Raw genomic sequence first — 22,577 nt, forward strand, 5'->3', positions numbered from 1 at the left:
GGCATGTGGGCTCAGGGGCCTCTCCCGGCTCTGGAGCACAGGCTTTCACTGGGGCATGTGGGCTCAGGGGCTGCCCTCCCGGCTCTGGAGCACAGGCTTTCACTGGGGCATGTGGGCTCAGGGGCCTCTCCCAGCTCTGGAGCACAGGCTTTCACTGGGGCATGTGGGCTCAGGGGCCTCTCCCAGCTCTGGAGCACAGGCTTTCACTGGGGCATGTGGGCTCAGGGGCTGCCCTCCCGGCTCTGGAGCACAGGCTTTCACTGGGGCATGTGGGCTCAGGGGCCTCTCCCGGCTCTGGAGCACAGGCTTTCACTGGGGCATGTGGGCTCAGGGGCCTCTCCCGGCTCTGGAGCACAGGCTTTCACTGGGGCATGTGGGCTCAGGGGCCTCTCCCAGCTCTGGAGCACAGGCTTTCACTGGGGCATGTGGGCTCAGGGGCTGCCCTCCCGGCTCTGGAGCACAGGCTTTCACTGGGGCATGTGGGCTCAGGGGCCTCTCCCGGCTCTGGAGCACAGGCTTTCACTGGGGCATGTGGGCTCAGGGGCCTCTCCCGGCTCTGGAGCACAGGCTTTCACTGGGGCATGTGGGCTCAGGGGCCTCTCCCGGCTCTGGAGCACAGGCTTTCACTGGGGCATGTGGGCTCAGGGGCTGCCCTCCTGGCTCTGGAGCACAGACACCCGGGCATGTGGGCTCAGGGGCCTCTCCCGGCTCTGGAGCACAGGCTTTCACTGGGGCATGTGGGCTCAGGGGCTGCCCTCCCGGCTCTGGAGCACAGGCTTTCACTGGGGCATGTGGGCTCAGGGGCCTCTCCCGGCTCTGGAGCACAGGCTTTCACTGGGGCATGTGGGCTCAGGGGCCTCTCCCGGCTCTGGAGCACAGGCTTTCACTGGGGCATGTGGGCTCAGGGGCCTCTCCCGGCTCTGGAGCACAGGCTTTCACTGGGGCATGTGGGCTCAGGGGCTGCCCTCCTGGCTCTGGAGCACAGACACCCGGGCATGTGGGCTCAGGGGCTGCCCTCCCGGCTCTGGAGCACAGGCTTTCACTGGGGCATGTGGGCTCAGGGGCTGCCCTCCTGGCTCTGGAGCACAGACACCCGGGCATGTGGGCTCAGGGGCTGCCCTCCCGGCTCTGGAGCACAGGCTTTCACTGGGGCATGTGGGCTCAGGGGCTGCCCTCCTGGCTCTGGAGCACAGGCTTTCACTGGGGCATGTGGGCTCAGGGGCCTCTCCCAGCTCTGGAGCACAGGCTTTCACTGGGGCAGGTGGGCTCAGGGGCTGCCCTCCCGGCTCTGGAGCACAGGCTTTCACTGGGGCATGTGGGCTCAGGGGCTGCCCTCCTGGCTCTGGAGCACAGGCTTTCACTGGGGCATGTGGGCTCAGGGGCCTCTCCCAGCTCTGGAGCACAGGCTTTCACTGGGGCATGTGGGCTCAGGGGCTGCCCTCCTGGCTCTGGAGCACAGACACCCGGGCATGTGGGCTCAGGGGCTGCCCTCCCGGCTCTGGAGCACAGGCTTTCACTGGGGCATGTGGGCTCAGGGGCTGCCCTCCCGGCTCTGGAGCACAGACACCCGGGCATGTGGGCTCAGGGGCTGCCCTCCCGGCTCTGGAGCACAGGCTTTCACTGGGGCATGTGGGCTCAGGGGCTGCCCTCCTGGCTCTGGAGCACAGACACCCGGGCATGTGGGCTCAGGGGCTGCCCTCCCGGCTCTGGAGCACAGGCTTTCACTGGGGCATGTGGGCTCAGGGGCTGCCCTCCTGGCTCTGGAGCACAGGCTTTCACTGGGGCATGTGGGCTCAGGGGCCTCTCCCAGCTCTGGAGCACAGGCTTTCACTGGGGCATGTGGGCTCAGGGGCTGCCCTCCCGGCTCTGGAGCACAGGCTTTCACTGGGGCATGTGGGCTCAGGGGCTGCCCTCCTGGCTCTGGAGCACAGGCTTTCACTGGGGCATGTGGGCTCAGGGGCCTCTCCCAGCTCTGGAGCACAGGCTTTCACTGGGGCATGTGGGCTCAGGGGCTGCCCTCCTGGCTCTGGAGCACAGACACCCGGGCATGTGGGCTCAGGGGCTGCCCTCCCGGCTCTGGAGCACAGGCTTTCACTGGGGCATGTGGGCTCAGGGGCTGCCCTCCCGGCTCTGGAGCACAGACACCCGGGCATGTGGGCTCAGGGGCTGCCCTCCCGGCTCTGGAGCACAGGCTTTCACTGGGGCATGTGGGCTCAGGGGCTGCCCTCCTGGCTCTGGAGCACAGACACCCGGGCATGTGGGCTCAGGGGCTGCCCTCCCGGCTCTGGAGCACAGGCTTTCACTGGGGCATGTGGGCTCAGGGGCTGCCCTCCCGGCTCTGGAGCACAGGCTTTCACTGGGGCATGTGGGCTCAGGGGCTGCCCTCCTGGCTCTGGAGCACAGGCTTTCACTGGGGCATGTGGGCTCAGGGGCCTCTCCCAGCTCTGGAGCACAGGCTTTCACTGGGGCATGTGGGCTCAGGGGCTGCCCTCCTGGCTCTGGAGCACAGACACCCGGGCATGTGGGCTCAGGGGCTGCCCTCCCGGCTCTGGAGCACAGGCTTTCACTGGGGCATGTGGGCTCAGGGGCTGCCCTCCCGGCTCTGGAGCACAGACACCCGGGCATGTGGGCTCAGGGGCTGCCCTCCCGGCTCTGGAGCACAGGCTTTCACTGGGGCATGTGGGCTCAGGGGCTGCCCTCCTGGCTCTGGAGCACAGACACCCGGGCATGTGGGCTCAGGGGCTGCCCTCCCGGCTCTGGAGCACAGGCTTTCACTGGGGCATGTGGGCTCAGGGGCTGCCCTCCTGGCTCTGGAGCACAGACGCCCGGGCATGTGGGCTCAGGGGCTGCCCTCCCGGCTCTGGAGCACAGGCTCTCGGGCATGTGGGCTCAGGGGCTTCTCCTGACTCTGGAGCACAGGCTCTTGGGCATGTGGGCTCAGGGGATTCTCCCGGCTCTGGAGCACAGACGCTCGGGCATGTGGGCTCAGGGGCTGCCCTCCCGGCTCTGGAGCACAGGCTCAGTAGCTCTGCGCACAGGCTCCGTTGCCCCTCGGCCTGTGGGATCTTCCCAAGCCAGGGATCGAAGCCATGTCCCCTGTATTGGCAGATGGATTCTTAACCACTGACACCAAGGAAGTCCTGTACATTGATTTTGTCCAATATTTTTTCTGTGTTTCTTGAAATAATCGTGTGGGGTTTTTTTTATTCTGTTGATATGATGTATTACATTAATTGGCTTTCAGATGTTAAACCAGCCTTGCATTCTGGGATACATTCTGCTTGATCATGATATGTAATTCTTTTTCTGTATAACTAGACGCAGTTTGCTGGCATTTAATTGAGTGTATGTTCATATTCCTGAGAGATACTGGTTTGTGGTTTTTGGTGGTGTCTTTGTCTGGTTTGGTATCAGGATGTCAGCCTCATGGAATGACTTAGAAATGTTCCCTCTTCTAACTTTTAGAAGAGTCTGTATAGAATTGGTAACAAGTACTCTTGAATGTCTGGTAGAATTAACCAGTGAAGCCACGTTGTCACGGGCTTTCCTCATGGATAGTTTTTTTTTTATAGGAATTCAATCTCTTCACCTCTTATTGGTCTGTTCAGATTGTTTCTTTTTGAGTCAGTTTTGGTAGCCTGCGAGTTTCTAGGAGGATTGGTTTTTTGTTACATTGTTTTTCTGACATTTTCTTACCTTCCCCCAGTGGGCAACCTTGGTCTTTAGCTCGCTTGTGGAGCCCCTCCGCAAAGGTGAAGCATGAGGAAGCATGTCATAACATACCTGTTTTTCTCAGAGGCAGAATCGTGGATGTCAGGGCCTCTTGGGTTTATTGCCGTAAATCAGAGCAAGAAAAAACCGTCCCTTGGTGCCTGTGGACGAGCGTGTGTTGTTGGAGGGAGTCTGGGGGCAGCTGGATGGCTGAGATCATAGGAAGCTCCCCCGAGGCATTGTTATTCCTTTTGTCCAAGAAAGGACAATCCCCTGGCCATTCCTCTTCTGTGTAAACGAGTGCTCAGCATCAGATCCTTCCCACTGAATGGAAAACCTCAAATTGTACATGATTCCAACTGCTTGAAATATGCCTTGCTTTGCTTTATCTCTGGAGATTAAAAATAACTCCCCTGTTATCTAGAAGAGGGACGTGTCCAGTTCAGAAAGATGTGCGCAGTGCCAACAAAACTCGGGCTCCTTTTTACTCACAGTTAACCGCGCACCACACATCTTGAGTGCGCCCTGAGGGCAGCCCAGGGGCCAGGGAGAGACCTTTCCTCCAGGAACAAGCGCCTCTGAGAGTCAGTGATGGACTAGGCTACTGCTGCAGAGACTGAGCTCCCTGTCCAGGGGGGCATTCAAGCTGGCACGCTTGTCTGAAAGACTCAAGACGGGATTACAGCATCAGAGTCAATTCTTCCCAGAACTATGAACCCCTGCTCAGTCCTGCGGTGTCCTATGGTGTATGGTCCCTGTTGACAGCAGATTTTAGGCTTGTCTGTGCCAAGAGAGGCATGATGTCCCTGTTTATAGATGGTCCCAAAGAGCTCAAGCTAGAGCTACAGCATGGAGTCCCTTGAACTGCAAGGAGATCAAACCAGTCAGTCTTAAAGGAAATCAACCCCAAATACTCACTGGAAGGACTGACGCTAAAGCTGAAGCTCCAATACACTGGCCACTTGATGTGAACAGCCAACTCATTGGAAAAAACCCTGATGCTGGGAAAGATTGAAGGCGGGAGGAGAAGAGGGCGACAGAGGATGAGATGGTTGGATGGCATCACCAATGAATGGCCACAACTCGGGCAAACCCTGGGAGACGGTGGGGGACAGGGACACTTGGCGTGCTGCAGTCCGTGGGGTCGCAAGAGTCAGGCACAGCTTGGTGACTCTAAATAAAAGAGCTGGAGCAGTGCTCTCTCCGCGTGGTGGACGAGCCTTCGCCCACGTCTCATCTTCCGCGGCTCTTGCTGACAGGGGCTGATCCCTGCCGCAGACACGACCCTGTGACTCGTCTAGTACCGTGTGTGGGGCATGCCAGCAGCGCCCGACGAGGCAGGCCCCACCAGGATTGTGTTTGCCCAGAAGGTGTCCTGGAGGGGCCTCGGCCCCGGGGGTCTCTGCTTCCCCCGACCTCGGCCTGCGCAGACGCTTCTGCGGCTCCAGATGCAATCGGACGCTGATTCCTTTGCCTCCTCCTCCAAGGGCACGAGGGATTTTTCACGGAGTGTTGACAGCTGATGACGGGTCCTCGCGGCGTCTCAGAGCGCTCCTTCTGAAGGACATTTACACATTTCTGCAGCATCTCCCAGCTGCTAATTAGCAGCATTCTCATTTCCCTTAATCGCAGAGACAAGGAAGCCCACAGCAGTTCTTCAATTAGCTCAGAGGAAATGTTTCTTTCTTTTGCTATCGAGGCCCATTCAGAGGCAAGAATGGCTCGTGGGTGCGTGTCGGCTTCCGCGTGTCTCTGGGCGGGGGCCTGGCGCGGGCGCACCTGGGCTGCTGCGGGGCGATGGTGCCCGCACGACGGTCCCAGGGCTGCACAGGCTCACACAGCCCCAACCCTCTGCCAGGCGCCTCTGTTTCCTTCTCGGCTGGCTTACGCATGGGAGGGTTTACCTGACTTAAACTCAGGGCTTCTTTATTCTCATCACCTCTTTACATCTCACAGGCTCCCTCCTTGCAGAAGCCGTGTGGGAATTCTAAGGGTGGTGGGAAGGAGCCTAGCACTCGGGCCTTTCATCAAGCGGTCACTCTGCAAAGGCGGGTTCCCGTCATGTGCCAGCCCAAGCCAGGCTCTGGGGACTCAGCAGGGAGCAGTCAGCCAGGGGCCCTGCTCTTAGGAGCCGACCCCTCTCCTGGGTCCTGGGCTGTGGGCTGGTCCCCGTGAAGCTGTGCCCCTGAGGATGTGCTTTGGCGTGGGGGTGGGGGGTCCTTCCTTGAGACCGGGTGGGTGGTAGGTGGCGGCTGTGCGGCATGAACTCAGGTATGTCCCACCTTTTTCCTGAGAGGGGACAGTGGGCAGAGGAACCGGTCCCCAACCTGGCCCCGTAGGAAGCCTCGGGGCTGGGCGGGGCCCCTTGGGTGGCATTTTTTGCCTCAGTGTGACCCTGGCCACTCCCCACCGGCCTTGAGGGGGACGTATCTGCGGGGGGCACAATCCTTACCTCCGGCGTGGGCCTGGCCACCATGAAACGTTGCTGGGCACACACGGGCGACAGAAGCCGATGGCACCGGTGACATTTGGAGGCATCCACAGGGTCCTCGCTCATCTATAGATGCTGCTTGTCAAGGGACAAGCGTGACGTGTGACAGGCCTGGGGAGCGTGGAGCCGTGAGGACGCATTGGCACCTCGGAGCCTGGCGGGCGCGGGCAGACGTCCTGAGCAGAGCTGCCCCTGGCTCCACGGCAGCGTCTTAATGAGCAGCGACGTGTCCCCCACTCCAGAGAGATGACAGGGCTTCCTCGGGGCTCTCGGGGCAGTGTCACCCCTGAGGAAGGAGAATTGGTTCTGGGCGTGGATTCGCTCCCCTCCCCTCCTGCACATGCATCCCCCTGGCACGTCCTTCAAGAGGCAAGTGGGTCTGGAGCCTGGAGAAGCAGGTGGTGACGCTTGCACAGTGGGGGTGGGGACAGGACCCCCTACCCCACCCTGTGCCACCCGCCAGCCTGCCCCCTCGCCTCCTCCAGAGCAGCTTGTCTCCAGAGCGGCGGGCAGGCTCACCCGTGGGGCACCGTTCACCGTTGGGTGAGCTGGCAGGGCTGACGTGTGGGTGGCCCGGTGGGCCGTGTGGTCTCCCTGTGGGCTGCCGTCCTGCCCCCTGTCACCCGGGAGGTGCCTGGACGTCCAGCTGCTGGGAAATCAAGTGGGAGAGAAACCGATTTCCTCAACGTCAGTTAGATCTTTGTTTAAAATGTGCAAAATGGCTCTTTTGAAGGAGAGACAAAAGCACCTCCCCTGCGCACCCACCCCCGCCTCGCGCGTCTCTCCCCGTGGGTGCAGCAAGCCACCATTTCTCTGCCTCCTGAGTGACGGGCTGCTCCCGACGGCGGTGACGTTTGCAGGGGGATCAGGTCGGAGCCCTCGCTTCTTCCTGGGATTTTTAAGTGGGTTCTCTTTGGGGGACATGTAATCAGCCAGGTGAATCGTCCACCACAGAACTGGAGACCCGTGGCTCTGACCCCCCGTCTTTAGTGTATTTGATGCCAGGCTGGCTCGGTTGTTGTTCAGGGTGCCGGCGGGGTTTCCGGTCTGGGATTTTTACTGAGCTACCTGGGTCCTTCCGTGAAGTGCCCTGAGCATCCTTCACCTGTGCTTATGCCCCTGAGCCCAGCGCTGCAGGCGTAGTTAGCCCGCTTTGTCCGGCCCGGCCCCCTGCCCGACAGCTCCCTTCGGGCTGCTGGTGGCGTCCGGCTCTCAGGCGTGGCCGAGTGTGGCAGAAGGCGCCCTAAAGTGACGGCTCGGGCGCTGTGCTCCCTCCCCAGCACCGCCCCTTTGAGGCTGGGTTCCTACCCTGGGTGGGCCTGTCTCTGTATGTCCGCTGAGGGGGGTGTGGACTAGTCAGTGCTTCCCAGATAGATGAGGGTCCCTGGGGTTTGCAGACTTCTTTCTGAATTCTGGTCTCGATGAAGGCAGGACCAAAGCCGAGCTGGTGGAAGCGCAGGTCTCCGTAGGTTACCCAGCGCCTCACAGCGGTGACCCTGAATCTCCATGTACATAGACGCTGCGGGGCTAGGCCGTACTCGAGGCTCAGCCCTGAGCCTCTGCGGTACGTGCACCGCAGCCTTGGGGCGGACACACAGGAGGTCTGCCTGCTGACCAGGTGGGAGCGGCAGAGCTGCCCCAGGAGAAGTGAGCAGGGGGGCGAAGATTCCCACCTGCACCAGGGGAGACTTGGCCAGAGAGGGACCTTCAGAGCTGAGGCTCAGAGGAAACCAGCAGGTGGACGCCGGGGAGGAAGAGCCCAGATTTCAGGGGTGGATCGTGCAGCCCCGAGGGGCAGGCGGGTGCAAGCTGTTCGGAGGATGACGGCCGTGGGGGGCACGGTTTGCAGTGACATCAGAGCCCCGGGCAGGGGCCAGATATGCCAGGTTCTCGTAGAACATGAAGCTCACTCTGGGTGGCCTTTGAAGGCTTTTAACCTAGCCCAGCCCCAGACTACCCGGCGGAGACGCGTGTCTAAGCAATACAACCAATCACTGCAAGTCCGTCTGCCGCGTGAGAAAGTGGTGATGAGGCAGGCTGTCTGGGGAGGGCTTCTTCTGAAAGTGGGATCCCTGGAAAGAAGTAGAGAAGAAGGTCTTTGGCAAGGAAAGCTTGGAAGACAGCAGCTCAGATGAGTTCATCCACTCTGAACATTTCACGCAGGCTCTACGTCAAATAAAGGGAAAGTGTGTCCAAGTGTGAGTCGCTTGGTCACATCTGACTCTTTGCCACCCCGTGGACTGCAGCCCGCCAGGCTCCTCTGTCCATGGGATCCTCCAGGCAAGAATACTGGAGTGGGTTACCGTTTCCTTCTCCAGAGGATCCTCCCGACCCAGGGATCGAACCCGGGTCTCCCGCATTGGAGGCAGACGCTTTAGCCTCTGAGCCACATCAAGCTCAGCGGAGGTAGGGATGAATGTGGAGATTAGAGATTCGAGGAGCTCACTGTGAAGATGCGGTGGCCTCTGGGGCCTATTCCCAGGCTCTGAGAGTCTGTGGGCCCAGGTTAGGGTTCCCCAGTGAGGGCTTCATGTGGAAAGCAGCCGCCTCACTCCCTGCCAGCATCAGAGGAGACCCCACAGGATGCTCTGCTCTGATGGAGGTGGCAGCAGGTGGCCTGGACATGGGATCCTGGGTGTGAATCCTCTCTCTGCCGAGCTCTGATCACCCCCCTTGGGGCAGCTTCCATTTCTTCTCTGTAATTTGTGCCAGGTTGCAATAAATGCTCCTTGAAATCTATCCTGGCACTAACATATTACATCCCAAGCCCGTCTCCCAGCTGGCAGTGGGGGCTCACGGTGAGGGGCGGGCAGGGCTGGCTTTGGGTTCGGGTTTTCCGAGCGGGCGACGGGCCCCGAGCGGCTGTGTGACCACACCCCGCTCCCGCCTTGCAGGTGCGCCCTCTGCTCCCCGGCACCTCCACCATCATGGTCCACGACCTGTGCTTAGCCTTCCCTGCCCCCGCGAAGGCCGACGTCTACGTCTCGGACATTCAGGAGCTGTACATCCGCGTGGTGGACAAGGTCAGTGTCAGCCTCCCCGTACGCTCCCTCTTTAGCTGCACAGGACCCGGGAGCATGGCGGGGCTGTGGGGGGTGCTTTCCTCGCATCTCCCCAGCCCTTGCAGCGCCGTCTCACCTGGCATCCTGGGCTCAGCGCAGGGCGGCCTCTGGGGGCGTCCAGCTCCATCTCGGTCAGCACTGGCTGTAACCCCCCTGGAAGCTGTCCTCACGCTAGCCCCGGCCTGGGGACCTGGAAGCTGTCCTCACGCTAGCCCCGGCCTGGGGACTCCTATTCTCTGACTGCTGCAGGTGACTGACCAGCCAGACCCTGAACTTTCTCCCCCGTCTGTCCTTTTTGGATTCTCAGAAATTCAGCGGCAGATGAATAAAGCGTACTAATGCCAAGAGCTTCTGCGCAAGGAATGCATAATAGGTCTAGGCTTTTCTTTAATGTGAGGAGGGATTTTACGTAACTCAGATACACGAGGTGACTGCAGCGGTTTCCAGAGGAATGACGTCAGGGTCCTGTCTTCCCAAGGGAGAGAAGGGGTGGTCATTAAAGCGGGCATTCACGCAGCTTGGGCTCCTTCAAAGTCACTTTTCTCTCAGCCTCGGATGTGCCTTCTCTGATCTCGTTTCCGCTGGTGAGTGGCTTCTAGACTTGTGTTCTTTCACTGAGCGCCTCTGGCTCATGTTTCCCAAAGTTTTCACCGAGCACAATATGTGCTGCCAGGTGTGAACTGCTGAGCGCTTATTAAACCCCCACTGTATGTCTTCCTGGAGAAGGAAACGGCAACCCACTCCAGTGTTCATGCCTAGAGAATCCCATGGACCGAGGAGCCTGGTGGGCTACAATCTGCGGGGTCGCAAAGCGTTGGACACGACTGAGCGACTTCCGTGTGTGTGTGTGTGCGTGTGTGTGTGCCTGTTGCCATCCGAAGGTGTGGATTAGCTCTCTAACTAGGCCCTCGGTTCTTTTCTTACTGAAGTAGCGTCAATTTGCAGTGCTGTGTGAGTTTCAGGTGTTCAGCAAAGTGATCCGGGTTTATATTTATTCATGGACACATATGCTGTGCTTAGTCACTTCACTTCAGTTCAGTCGCTCAGTCGCGTCCGACTCTTTGTGACCCCATGGACTGCAGCACGCCAGGCCTCCCTGCCCATCGCCAACTCCCAGAGTTACTCAGATTCATGTCCATTGAGTCGGTGATGCCATCCAGCCATCTCATCCTCTGTCTTCCCCTTCTGCCTTCAATCTTTCCCAGCATCAGGGAAATGAGTCAGTTCTTCCCATCAGGTAGACAAAGTATTGGAGTTTCAGCTTCAGCTCTCAAGTCCTTCCAGTGAATATTCAGGACTAATTTCCTTTAGGATGGACTGGTTGGATCTCCTTGCAGTCCAAGGGACTCGCAGGAGTCTTCTCCAACACCACAGTTCAGAAGCATCAATTCTTTGGCGCTCAGCTTTCTTCACAGTCCAACTCTCACATCCATAGATGCCCACTGGAAAAAGCATAGCCTTGACTGGACGGACCTTTGTTGGCAAAGTAATGTCTCTGCTTTTTAATGTGCTATCTAGGTTGGTCATCACTTTCCTTAATCGCTTCAGTTGTGTCCTGCTCTTTGTGACCCCCTGGACTGTAACCTGCCAGGCTCCTCTGTCCATGGAATTCTCCAGGCAGGAGTATCCCCAAGCTCACAGCCAGCGACCCACAATGACTTCTGGAGTGGGTTGCCATGCCCTCCTCCAGGGGATCTTTCCGACCCAGGGCTCAAACCCAGGTCTCCCGCGTTGCAGGCGATTCTTCACTGCCTGAGCCCCCAGGGAGGCCCAGAATACTGGAGTGGGTGGTTTTTCTAGGGGATTTCGCGACCCAGGAGTCATGCCGGGGTCCCCTGCATCGCAGGCAGACCCTTCACCAGCTGAGCTGCCAGGGAAGCCCGTAGATACATTCGCTTCCACTGTAGGTTGTTGTGAGATACGGAAGGCAGTCCCTGTGCTCTTGATAGATCCTTGCTGTTCACCTGCTTTATATGCAGTCATGTGTATCTGTTAATCCCATCCTCGTTTATCCCTCTCCCAGATGTTAGTTCTCTCAGAGTAGAATGTGACCTTTATGTCACATGTATGCTTCGGGCAAAGCCCCTGAGTATCCCCTCGAGGCCCCCTGAACACGGAAAGCATGTAAACAGTTCCGCTTGCTGGTAGGCTGATAGTCTGGAGGTCATCGTGGGCCTCTGGCTGTGAGCTTGGGGATGCTTTTGCAGAGAGCTGTAGGCACCGCAGGTGGTGGCCTTGGTCGTCCGAAGGCCATCCCGGAGTCTCTGTCCCCCACGATGTAGGTGGAGATCGGGAAGACGGTCAAGGCGTATGTCCGCGTGCTGGACTTCCACAAGAAGCCTTTCCTGGCCAAGTACTTGGCCTTCATGGACCTGAAACTCCGGGCAGCCTCCCAGATCGTCACGTTGGTGTGAGTTCTCGTGGGGTCGGGGGTCGGGGGAGGGCATCTGGGGGCAGCGGCGACGGGTCTGCCTGGGGGAGAGGTCCCAGCCCCTCCCTCTGTTCCAGGGCGCTCGATGAGGCCCCGGACGACTACACCGCCTCCTTCCGCGTCCACGGCGTGGCCATCGGCCAGACCAGCCTCACCGCGACTGTGACGGACAAGGCGGGACAGAGAATCAACTCAGCCCCACAGCAGATTGAGGTAGAGCCGCTCCTCCCCACGCCTCCTGGGCCCGGCCCAGCCCCTGGGGCACGTCAGGGCCCTGTGGGGGTGGGACATGGCACTCTTTGTGATCGGCTGGGCCTTTTAGGGGCAGCCCAGGTAGCCCCGTGGGAAGGGAAAGTGTTAGTCGCTCAGCTGTCTCTGCAACCGTCCCCCTGGACTGTAGCCCACCAGGCTTCTCTGTCCGTGGAATTCTCCAGGCAGTAATACTAGGGTGGGAAGCCATTCCCTTCTCCAGGGGCTCTTCCTGACCCAGGGATGGAACCCGGGTCTCCCGCATTGCAGGCGGATTCTTTACCATCCGAGGCACCAAGGAAGGCCCCACGTGGAGAGGCCATGTTAAACCACTCTCCGGGGTCCTCTGATTGAAAGGGGGCCTTCCGTGGTCCTGGAGGTCTGGGAGCCCAGGAGTGAGGGGGCTGGGTCACTCACTCTCTCCGGGACTCGGGGGTCCTGGTGTGGCTCAGAGGAGGGGAGTGACTTGTCACAGACGGGGGAGTGGCGGGGGGAGCGGTGGGTCTGGCCTCGAGTGTAGAGGCAGGCACTGGTGGCTGGGGCCCTGAGGCAGCAGGCTTTTCACGGGAGCCCCCAGAGTAGCGTTTCTGGGTGAGGGAGCTCAGGGCCCACCTGGTGCCCCCACGGTGTTAGGCTAAGACGGGAGCCCACGGCCGCCAGGGCTGGGAAGCCGTGTGGGAGCTTATCGTTCGGTGGCAGCACGCTGCTCCCGCCACGTCCCTGCGGGCTCAGCCTCGCGGGCTGGGGGGCTTCGTGCCAGTGGGTGTGGGTGGTGCTTGAGGATGGAGGAGCGCCCTTCTCCTCCGGGTGAGAAGGCAGTCCTCTGCGCCTATACTCAGGGCAGCCCTTCGGAGAGCACGCCTCACGCACCTGTCACCCTGGGCTGACTGGCGCGTCTTCAGGCAAATCGGGGACTGTGGGGTTGGAGGAGGAGGATGCAGGGACTCTGCCACAGAGACAGGGCCTCCTCACCCTGCCCCCCCGAGCTCCCCTTTCCTCGTCTGGAAAGTACGGAGGCCGTGGGAGTAGAGAACCATTCTAGGTGATTATTCAGCAGAAATCTGGAAACCGCAAGAGTCAGCCTTCCAAAGGGAAGCTGGGGAACCTCGAAGGCAGAGGGTTGGAAACGTGGGCATGCGCCAGACTGCCCTGGGGACTTGCTGAAACACACAGCAGGACCGCCTCTGACGGGCAGGTCCCGGGCGGGCCGGGGAGCGGGTGTTTCTGCCGACCCCACCAGCGCGGAACACGCCCCTGAGAGCCCCGGAGCCGCGGGCCCAGGGAGCGTGAGGTCCCCCCAGGGCTGGCCGGGGCCCCAGGCCCTCGTTGGCCCCCTTCAGTGGCAGGAGTCGGTGCACGTGCTCCCGCAACCCTGGAGTTAGAGGGTGGCCGCGCCCGGCCGTGTGCTCCTGGAGCCCAGCGGCCTGTCTCCCTATTGTCTCCACGCCCAGGTCTTCCCCCCGTTTAGGCTGATCCCCCGGAAGGTGACACTGATTATTGGGGCCACAATGCAGGTAGGCGTTCAAGGCCACGCCCTACCCCCACCACCACCTGGGGCTTCAGAGAGGGCTGTGGGAGGAGCTCCGGGGTGTCAGCGCCCCGGCCCTGGAGGGCGGGGTGTGGGCCCCCGGGGGGCTGGCTGATGGGCCCTGCTGCCTGCCCCTCCAGATCACCTCCGAGGGCGGCCCCCAGCCCCAGTCCAACATCCTCTTCTCCATGAGCAACGAGAGCGTGGCGCTGGTGAGCGGCGCCGGGCTGGTGCGGGGCCTCGCCGTGGGCCGTGGCGCCGTGTCGGGGGTCGTGCAGGCCGTGGACGCCGAGACCGGCAAGCTGGTCGTCGTGTCGCAGGTAACGGCGGGGGCTCTCCGCTCCCCAGGACCTGAGGACCACCCCTCTCCCAGAGTCCTGCTCTGTCCTCGGAGCCCGAGGCACCTGCCTGTCGCCTTCCCGTCTTCCCAGGCCAGACCTGCTCTTGCATGCCCACGGTCACGCTTCTGCAGACTGGGGGGCCCTGAAAGTGAAAGCCGTCGGTCGTGTCCGACTCTCTGCGGCCCCATGGACTATATATACAGGACTATATATACAGTCCATGGAGCTCTCCAGGCCAGAATACTGGAGTGGGTTGCCGTTCCCTTCTGCAGGGGATCTTCCTGACCTAGGGACTGAACCCAGGTCTCCCGCATTGCAGGTGGACTCTTTACCAGCTGAGCCACCAGGGAAGCCCAGGAATCCGGGAGCGGGTAGCCTATGCCTTCTCCCGCGGATCTTCCCGACCCGGGAACTGAGCCTAGGCGTCCTGCGTTGCAGGCGGATTCTTTGCCAGCTGAGCTCTTGGCTCCTTACGGCATGGGCCCAAGCTCTCCCGCCTTGGGGACACTGCCGTGCAGGGTGGGGTGGTGGTTTTGACGGCAGGCCCTGTTGTCCGTGCCTCCGTGGCTCCTCTCTGGACTGTCTGCCCTGCCTGGGTGCAGCTCACCCACGGCCGTCCGCAGCTGTTCTAGGCCTGAGCTAGTGTTGCCCATGTCGGAGCCCTCCCGCCTTTAGTTCGTCCATCTCCAGCAGGGCTTGCAGACATTCTCACAGGAGAGCTGGTGTGTTTTTAGAGGCACATGCTGGCTTGGCTGCCATAAACCAGGGTAACTGGGCGCCAGTGGTATTTCAGACCTGGATTGATATTTCCAGGAGAAGAAAACCTGAGTCAGCCGCTAGTATCTGCTCAGCTGGAGGTTAAATTATCTCTAGGCCTCCTCTCCGGAGCGGGGGACATTTCCTAGCAGCTTTTCTGGGTCGGGGGAGATGCTGGAGGCCGAGTTAGGAGGGCCTCACCCAGGAGGGGCCCCATCCTGCTCCCCGTGGTGGCTCTGGCCCCAGCAGGTGGTGGCGGGTGTCTCGCTCTCCTCTCTTCCTGCTTTCCTGGGGCGGGCACTTCTGTGGGCCTCTGGGAAGGACAGAGCAGAGCGTGTCCCCTTCTGGGAAGGGCTCAAGGTGCCTGGGTTCCGCGGACGGCAGTGACTTGCAGGAGCAGCGACTTGGTTGTCCAGCCACGCTGGAGCCCCAGCTCTGAGAGTGCTTCCTTCTGGGTGACGTGACTGTGGACGGAAACTGGGTCCCTGACAGTGGTCCAGGAGCACTGCTGAGTTCAGAGCATCTAAGCACACAGCTCTGGGCGCTGGGACCCCCTGGAGTGGGTGGGACTGACCTTGACCCGGCCCTGAGTTCACTGATTCACGCCTTTCCCAGCAGTTCCAGTGTCTCCAAGTATCCTGGTCAGACCGCAAAGCCCTTTTGAGTCACAGGGTGGATACTCCGAGTCTATCAATTTTATAAAAACAGGAAAGTACCAGGCGTGTTGAGAGTAAAATTAAGTACGAGGGAGGGCCTACTTCATTCCTCTCTGCAGAAAGGGTTGCGGCCTCGGAAATGGGAGTTTCAGGCAGGGACATCTGCTGTTGGCATGTAGCCCTGAGCCCTGCCGGCCTGAGCCCCAAAGCCCTCTTTCCAGGATCTCGTGGAGGTGGAGGTGCTGCTGCTCCAGGCTGTGAGGATCCGCGCGCCCATCACAAGGATGAGGACGGGGACCCAGGTGAGGTTCCCATCACAGGGATGAGGGGGAGACCCAGGTGAGGTTCCCATCACAGGGATGAGAGGGGACCCAGGTGAGGTTCCCATCACAGGGATGAGGGGGGGACCCAGGTAAGGTTCCCATCACAAGGATGAGGACGGGGACCCAGGTGAGGTTCCCATCACAAGGATGGGGACGGGGACCCAGGTGAGGTTCCCATCACAGGGATGGGGACGGGGACCCAGGGACTTTCCCGTCACAGGGATAGGGGCAGGGACCCAGGTGAGGTTCCCATCACAGGGATGGGGGCAGGGACCCGGGTAAGGCAGAACCTCTCCGGCCCCTCCTGTCTGTGTCCTTGGAGCAACCTCCAGCAGGTGTCAAGCTCTGAGACCTGGTTCAGGATGAGCCTGGGGGGCCTGCTCCCGGGACGCTCTTTCCTCTGCTGGGGCGATTCTGCAGCCCCTTGACCCTGTTTGCTCTCTGGGTCCAGCCTCACTCCCGCCTCTCCTGCTGCGTAGCCCAGGCTCCCTGTCCTTCTCCCCCGGGCGCCAGCTCCCGTACTGTGGCGCCTACCCCTGCAAGTCCCGCGGGGGTGACACCTGTGTCTCCACTGGTCTGGCACCTCCCCGCGCCTGGAGTAGCACCTGGCGCCTCCCTGCAGCTGGTGTTTGGGTGGCGTGCATCTTTCTTGTGCTTTGTATGTCGTCATCCGTGTGGCATGCATTTCAGCCCCCCAGGGTGGCTCCAGGGTCATCTCCGCATCGCAGACGAGGAGGTGCACGCGGGGCAGGCTTAGGGCGTCTGCTGAGGCCACGCAGCCAGTGAGCATTGGACCTGGGCGCCGGCCTGCAGCTGGACTCAGGTCCACCCCAGCCCCTTGCTGCGTTGCCCCCATGTCTGTCTGCCCTCGGATCAGCGCTTGGTAAATCCAGAGTGTAGGAGACCAGGCCCACCGCTGTGAGCAGGGCCCCCACTAGACTGAGAGGGACGGGAACAGGGTGAGCCGGCCTGCCCGGGGGCCGCAGGCCCCTCAGAGCTCTAGGCGGCCATTCAGGATCGGGGTCCCTCGGCCCTGGAAGGACGGGCCGGCGGGCTGGCGCTGTGCCAGCCCAGCCGCTGACTCAGCAGGACTTGATGGAGGCCCCGCCCTGCCCTCAGGAGGCAGGGTGGCAGTGGGCCCCGCAGGGCAGTGCAGGCTGTGTCTCAGGGCGTCCGGGGGCTCCAGCCATGGGATGCAGGTGGTCACCGGCCTGGCTTCTCCCCACAGATGCCCGTCTATGTCACCGGGATCACCAACAACCAGAACCCTTTCTCCTTCGGCAACGCTGTGCCAGGCCTGACCTTCCACTGGTCTGTCACCAAGCGAGACGTCCTGGATATCCGGGGGCGGCACCACGAGGTACTCACCCTCCCTCGAGACCCCGCCCTCCATTCCAGACGACAGCCCATCACGCCCCCCCGAGACCCCGCCCTCCATCCCAGACTACAGCCCGTCAGGCCCTCTTGAGGCTTCCTCGTCTGCAGCCACCCTGTCCCTCACTGGGGTCCCTGCCCCCTCCAGCCCTTCATGTGTCCAGGAACCCGGCCTTCAGCTCCCCTCTCGTGGGTCCCAGGACAGGCTTCAGCCTTTTCCTCCTAAGCTCGTTCTTGCTGAGCAGCCGCACCACCCAGGTGCTTAGAGGCAACCTATGGGTGGAAGGCAGCAGAAACGGCAGCCTAGTGGGGAAGTCGCGGAGGTCCTGAGTGTCATGGGGTCCTGGGTGGGGCCCCCGTCTGTAGTTTCTGACCCCCTTGCTAAGATGTCACCTGCCCCTGGCAGCCCTGGAGTTTCCTCCAGGTTTGTCCCAGGGCCCTACCCTGTCCCCTTAGGCTCCCTAGGGGGGCCCTGGCCCCTCCCCAGGTCTGTGCTGGAAGGTGCTGGAGAGACACGCCACCCCATGTGTGTGAGCTGAAGGCCGTGCGTGGGGAGGGCGGACACGCCCGGGTGACCCAGCCAGTGGGCTGTGCAGTGGGTACTGGCCCTGTGACTCCAGGCAGTAACCCCAGGCGGGCCTCGGTCACCCGGGGCCTGAGTGCGGCTGCTTCCTGGGGTCTCTCCTTGTCTTGTTTGTGGACAGTGGGGGCCTGGAGAGGGGGCCAGACGGGATGGGGTCTCTTAGAGGCTGCCTGAAGCTCATACAATGCAAGATGAGACCCCCTCCTCCTGACCCCATGGGACCAGATCCTGTCCCCAGAGCATCCCCGCAGTACCCAGGCGTGTGGCTTCTTCACAGATACCCCATACCAAGGTCTCTGTGGGCAACACCCCAAGCCTAGCGTCGTCCGGGTGATCCGCCCTGAGCCCAGCAGCCAAGGCTCTGAGAAGTCCTGGGTGAAGATGCTGGTGGGGCCCACCGCTCCCACAGGCCCTGGGAACGGCGTGAATTGCAGTGTGGAGCGCCCCACACGCGTGCTGGGGTTGGCAGGCCCCCACTGGGGAGAGAGGGCAGCAGGGGGACAGCAGGCGGTGGCTCGGGGGGTCTGGGGCGCCTGCCCTGTGTGGGAGCCAGGCCTGGGGCCCCCGGGGACATTCCGCTCTGTGTCTGTCGCAGGCCTCACTCCGGCTGCCGTCCCAGTACAACTTTGCCATGAACGTGCTCGGCCGGGCGAAGGGCCGCACCGGGCTGAGGGTGGTGGTCAAGGCCCTGGACCCCACCGCCGGGCAGCTGCTGGGCCTCGCCAAAGAGCTCTCTGACGAGGTCCAGATCCAGGTGAGGGTCGGGTGGGCAGGGGCTGCTGTCAGCAGGGGAGCACTGGCCAGCCCAGGGCGCTGCTCCCCTGGGGCGTGTGGGCACACGTGGGGGATTGGGGGCCAGAGGCCTGCCCTGGGGGGTGCTCGGCCTGCGGGGAGCTGTGGTGAGGCTGGCGGGGCTGAGCTGGGGCTCTGAGGTGCTGTGGGAGCCCAGGGCCGGGGTGACCGTGGGCTTCGTGGAGGGGAGGCGTTTGGGGCTGGGAGGGCCTGGCGGGGGCCGGTGGGGGGCTTGGCCTGTGCGTGCAGAGGCCTGGAGGTCTGCAGTAGCTCAATGCACTTCCAGAGCAGGAGCTGACTGGGAGTTGGGTGCCTTCTGGGGGGAAGAGGCTGGAAAATCTGGGCCGGGCATGCATCTAATTGCCTGTATTTCATGGAGGACAAGATGGAGGCGGATGCGTTCCCGCTCCCCCTCCTCCCCCCACCGGCCCCCCCCCCCACTTCCTTATCTGGGTTCTGCGAAGCCCTGAGGCAGGGGGATCCCAGGGAACAGGCAGCGGAGAGAACCAGAAGGCCTCGAGAGCTGTGCCCCAGGAGACAGGGTGTGACCCCATCTTTCACAGATGGGACCCGAGCCTCAGGATGGGGGCAGCCGGCCTGCTCAGAGCCCCTCGAAGGGGCAGCGGCAGGATGGAGCTGTCCACCCAGGGCCTGGCCCACGGCTCTCTCCAGCCCCACTGCCCTGAGCACGTTTAGCCTTAGGGACCCTCTTCTGCTAACGTGAGACTCAGTAACATCCTGACCTCGTGCGTATGTGCTCAGCTGTGTCTGACTCTTTGCAACCCCTTGGGCTGTAGCCCACCAAGCTCCTCTGTCCGTGGACTTCTCCAGACAAGAACACTGGAGTGGGTTGCCGTTTCCTCCCTCAGGGAATCTTCCTGGCCCAGGGATCGAACCCAGGTCCCCTGCATTGCAGGCAGATTATCACTTGAGCCATCTGGGAAGCCCTTAAATGTAATATCTGGGTCCCCCTAAATTGCAAAGAACCAGTCCATCCTAAAGGAGATGAGCCCTGGGATTTCTTTGGATGGACTGATGCTGAAGCTGAAACTCTAGTACTTTGGCCACCTCATGCGGAGTTGACTCATTGGAAAAGACCCTGATGCTGGAAGGGATTGGGGGCAGGAGGAGAAGGGGACGAGAGAGGATGAGATGGCTGGGTGGCATCATTGACTCGATGGATGTGAGTCTGTGAACTCCGGGAGTTGGTGATGGACAGGGAGGCCTGGTGTGCTGCGGTTCATGGGGTCGCAAAGAGTCGGACACGACTGAGCGACTGAACTGAACTGAACTGAACTGAAACTGCAAAGAAAGACTGAAAGCGACTCCTAGATATCATGAGGAAAGACACCGGTTCAAACCCCCTCTTCAAGAGGAAACAAGCCATTTTTGGTCAGGCACAGACCCCACGCAGGGTGAAGAAGCACATTTCAGAGAGAAACGCCTGTCTGCCCAGCCCCTGCCCCCGACTCCTGCCTGCATACACAGACTCACACACACACACACACACACACAGACTCACACACACACACACAGACTCACACACATACACAAACACACAGACACATATACAGACTCACAGACACAGACACACACAGACTCACACATATACACAAACACACATACACAAACACACACACATACACAAACACACACACATACACACAGACACATACACACACAAACACAGACTCACACACAAATACGAACACACACACACAACAAACACACACATAGACATACACACAGACACACACACAGAGACACACACGAACACACAGACACACACAGGCACACACACGCACAGACACACACACACAGACATGTGTTCTTCCCAGCTGAAGACAAAGTGAAGCGAGCTCTGACCCTGTCCTGGAATTAGAGACGGGGCTTTGCATCTCCCGAATTCTGTGACCTCAGTCGGGTCACTTAGCAGCTCTGCGCCCCGGTTTTCCTGGCTGACAGCAGGTAACTTTCAAGGGCGTCGGAAACTCGGAGACGCTCGATCCAGCCCACAGAGGTGTTTTATTTGGCTCATTCCATGCTTTAAAACAGTTTTTTATTTGTTGCCAATGTTGAAAAATAGTAAGATTTTGTCTAAAAGCCCAGTGTGCAGCTCGTCCTGGGGACGTGGAGTGATGCCACCGGCCAAACTGGCAGATGAGACAGCTTCTCACTGATAGAGCTGAGACCCCCGGTCACAGCCCCCAGGCCCCCTCGTCACCCTGACCCCGAGGCTGTGCCCCATGTAGGGACCCCTGCCCCTCCGTAGTGTCCAGCACGTCCCCAGCTCCGGGAGGTGAGCGCGCCAAGGATGCTTCCCTCGGGACCCTCCTTACTGATGGGGAAGGTGCACCTGAGCGTGTGTTCAGAGCAGCTGCTGGGCGGGAGGGGACGGAGGCCAATTTCCTCTTCAGAAATCACCCGTTTGGTTTTAGACACAGGCCCTCGGAGCGTCCAGCTGGTCTGATCGTATCAGAAGCCAGCGGGGAGCCCCAAGGTGTGCTCAGCACCCAGGCTCAGTGTCAAGGGTGCCAGCAGCCCGAGGGCCCTCAGACAGAGGGCCTTAGGAGGGTGTGGGCGCAGCGGGCTGCGCGCGGGGAGCGGTCTGGAGTCCCTGGGGGAGGGCTGCCTCGTGGGCTCGGGGCTGCCGGGGAGGAGCACGCGCAGATCCCCCCGACATCGTCAGGTGTATCAGCACTGGCCAGAGGTCACCAGGCACCCTGTCCCGGTGCTGTGGGATTCAGCAGGAGCCTGGCAGGCAGAGAGGGTGCGAGGTGGGGCTGAGGGGGGTGCCTGGGGGATGGTTGTGGGAGGGGCCGACGTGGAGAGCATGTCTGGCTGGGGGAAAGAGAATTCAGACAGAGCCTCCCCAGCCTGGCAGTGTCGCCGAGCAGGACCCTAGGCCCCATCGCTGAGTGTGCCGCCTTTCACACGCACACCCTGAGAGCTCGGGGGGTCGCGCCCCCGCCCCCTGAAGAGCCCCGGGGGCCTCCCTGGCGCACCTGCTGCTCCTGCCCAGCACACGCTCAGCGCTCGCCGCCACACCCCAGCTCCTAGCGGGGTGGCACCTGGGTCTCTTGGCCCACGGGAGGCACGCCGCCCCTGCACATGGTTCAGGGATCACAGGAGAGCAGAACTTGCCCTCTCCCCCAGGTGTTTGAGAAGCTGCGGCTGCTGAGCCCTGAAGTAGAAGCGGAGCACGTGCTCATGTCGCCGAGCTCATTCATCAAGCTCCAGACAAACAGGTACGTGACTCGGCGCGGCTCCATGTGGGTCGCGAGGCTGCGCTCACATCCGACGGCTCATTTGTCAACGTCGGCAGGAGCCGTGAGTGCCGAGAGCCAGCCGCACGCCCTGCCGTCCTCCTCCTCCTCCCAGCCACAGGGACGGCCCCTGCTCGTCTGCGGCATCTCCCCTTGGGCCCTTCTCCTCCCCGCAGCCCAGAATTGCCTCCTGCTTTCTGCACAAATCCACGTCTTCAAAGGCAGGAAAGTGCCAGCTTGGAGGGGTGCAGTCTCTCAGATGCCCCGTGTCTTTAAGACTTGCCGCACAGTGTAGCCTGGGAATTGGGACATCAGCTGGGGGGAGGGGCACGTGAACAGTGCAGCTCTCGGCCCCTCCTGGGTGGTGGAGATGCCTGTGAAGGCTGAGAAGCGAGTTCTGAAGCCTGCGGGCACACCAGACTCCTGACAGTGTTCTGAGGCGGTGCTTTGGGTAGCGACGCCTTGTGTGTGAACTGCAGTTGCAAAGTCGGGAATTGCAAGGACTTTGGAGAAACACACACACACACACACACACACACACACACACGGTGGGCACACAGCCAAAAGTGTCAGTGCCCGGCTCCGAGCTGGACTCTAGATCCCAGATGGACGGTAGAGGTGCCTTGGAGGAGGCTGGTGGGGGAGAGGGGAGGGTCGTGTGAGAAGGCTTGTAATGGAACAAAGCCACAGCCACAGCCCAAAGGAGGGCCTCCGTGCCAGGATTCTGGGGAGGCACGGCCCCCGTGGACATGCAGGGGTCGGGTCTCACAGGATGCGTAGGAGTCCTGCGGGTTAAGAGGAGGGCGTTGATGGAGGGGGCAGGAATTTGAGGCAGAGGCGGTGACATTTGCTTAAGGAGTCATCTGCAGAGGATTTGTGGGGCTGCGGCACGGAGGGTGCCTGGGGGGCGGGCCTGGGAGCCTTTCCTTCCTTCCTTGCTTTGTAACGTCATGAATATGTAAAAGAGCAGAGGAGACTGTCATTTGTCTTCTCTGGTGCACGTTATCGGTAGTT

General features: G+C 61.1%; 1 protein-coding gene across 1 annotated transcript in view; it reads left to right on the plus strand.

The window, feature by feature from the left end:
• NUP210 (nucleoporin 210) overlaps positions 1–22,577 on the plus strand; it is a 94,198-nt gene that overhangs the window by 54,687 nt on the left and 16,934 nt on the right. Inside the window, exons 21-29 of the mRNA XM_069562148.1 lie at positions 9,097–9,225; positions 11,547–11,674; positions 11,773–11,908; positions 13,396–13,458; positions 13,613–13,792; positions 15,447–15,527; positions 16,777–16,908; positions 18,101–18,259; positions 21,454–21,545. Of these exons, the coding sequence (XP_069418249.1) occupies positions 9,097–9,225; positions 11,547–11,674; positions 11,773–11,908; positions 13,396–13,458; positions 13,613–13,792; positions 15,447–15,527; positions 16,777–16,908; positions 18,101–18,259; positions 21,454–21,545 (1,100 nt within the window). The remainder of the gene's footprint in view (positions 1–9,096; positions 9,226–11,546; positions 11,675–11,772; positions 11,909–13,395; positions 13,459–13,612; positions 13,793–15,446; positions 15,528–16,776; positions 16,909–18,100; positions 18,260–21,453; positions 21,546–22,577) is intronic.

This window comes from Ovis canadensis, chromosome 19, assembly GCF_042477335.2.
Source record: "Ovis canadensis isolate MfBH-ARS-UI-01 breed Bighorn chromosome 19, ARS-UI_OviCan_v2, whole genome shotgun sequence".
Classification (NCBI taxonomy): Eukaryota; Metazoa; Chordata; class Mammalia; order Artiodactyla; family Bovidae; genus Ovis; species Ovis canadensis.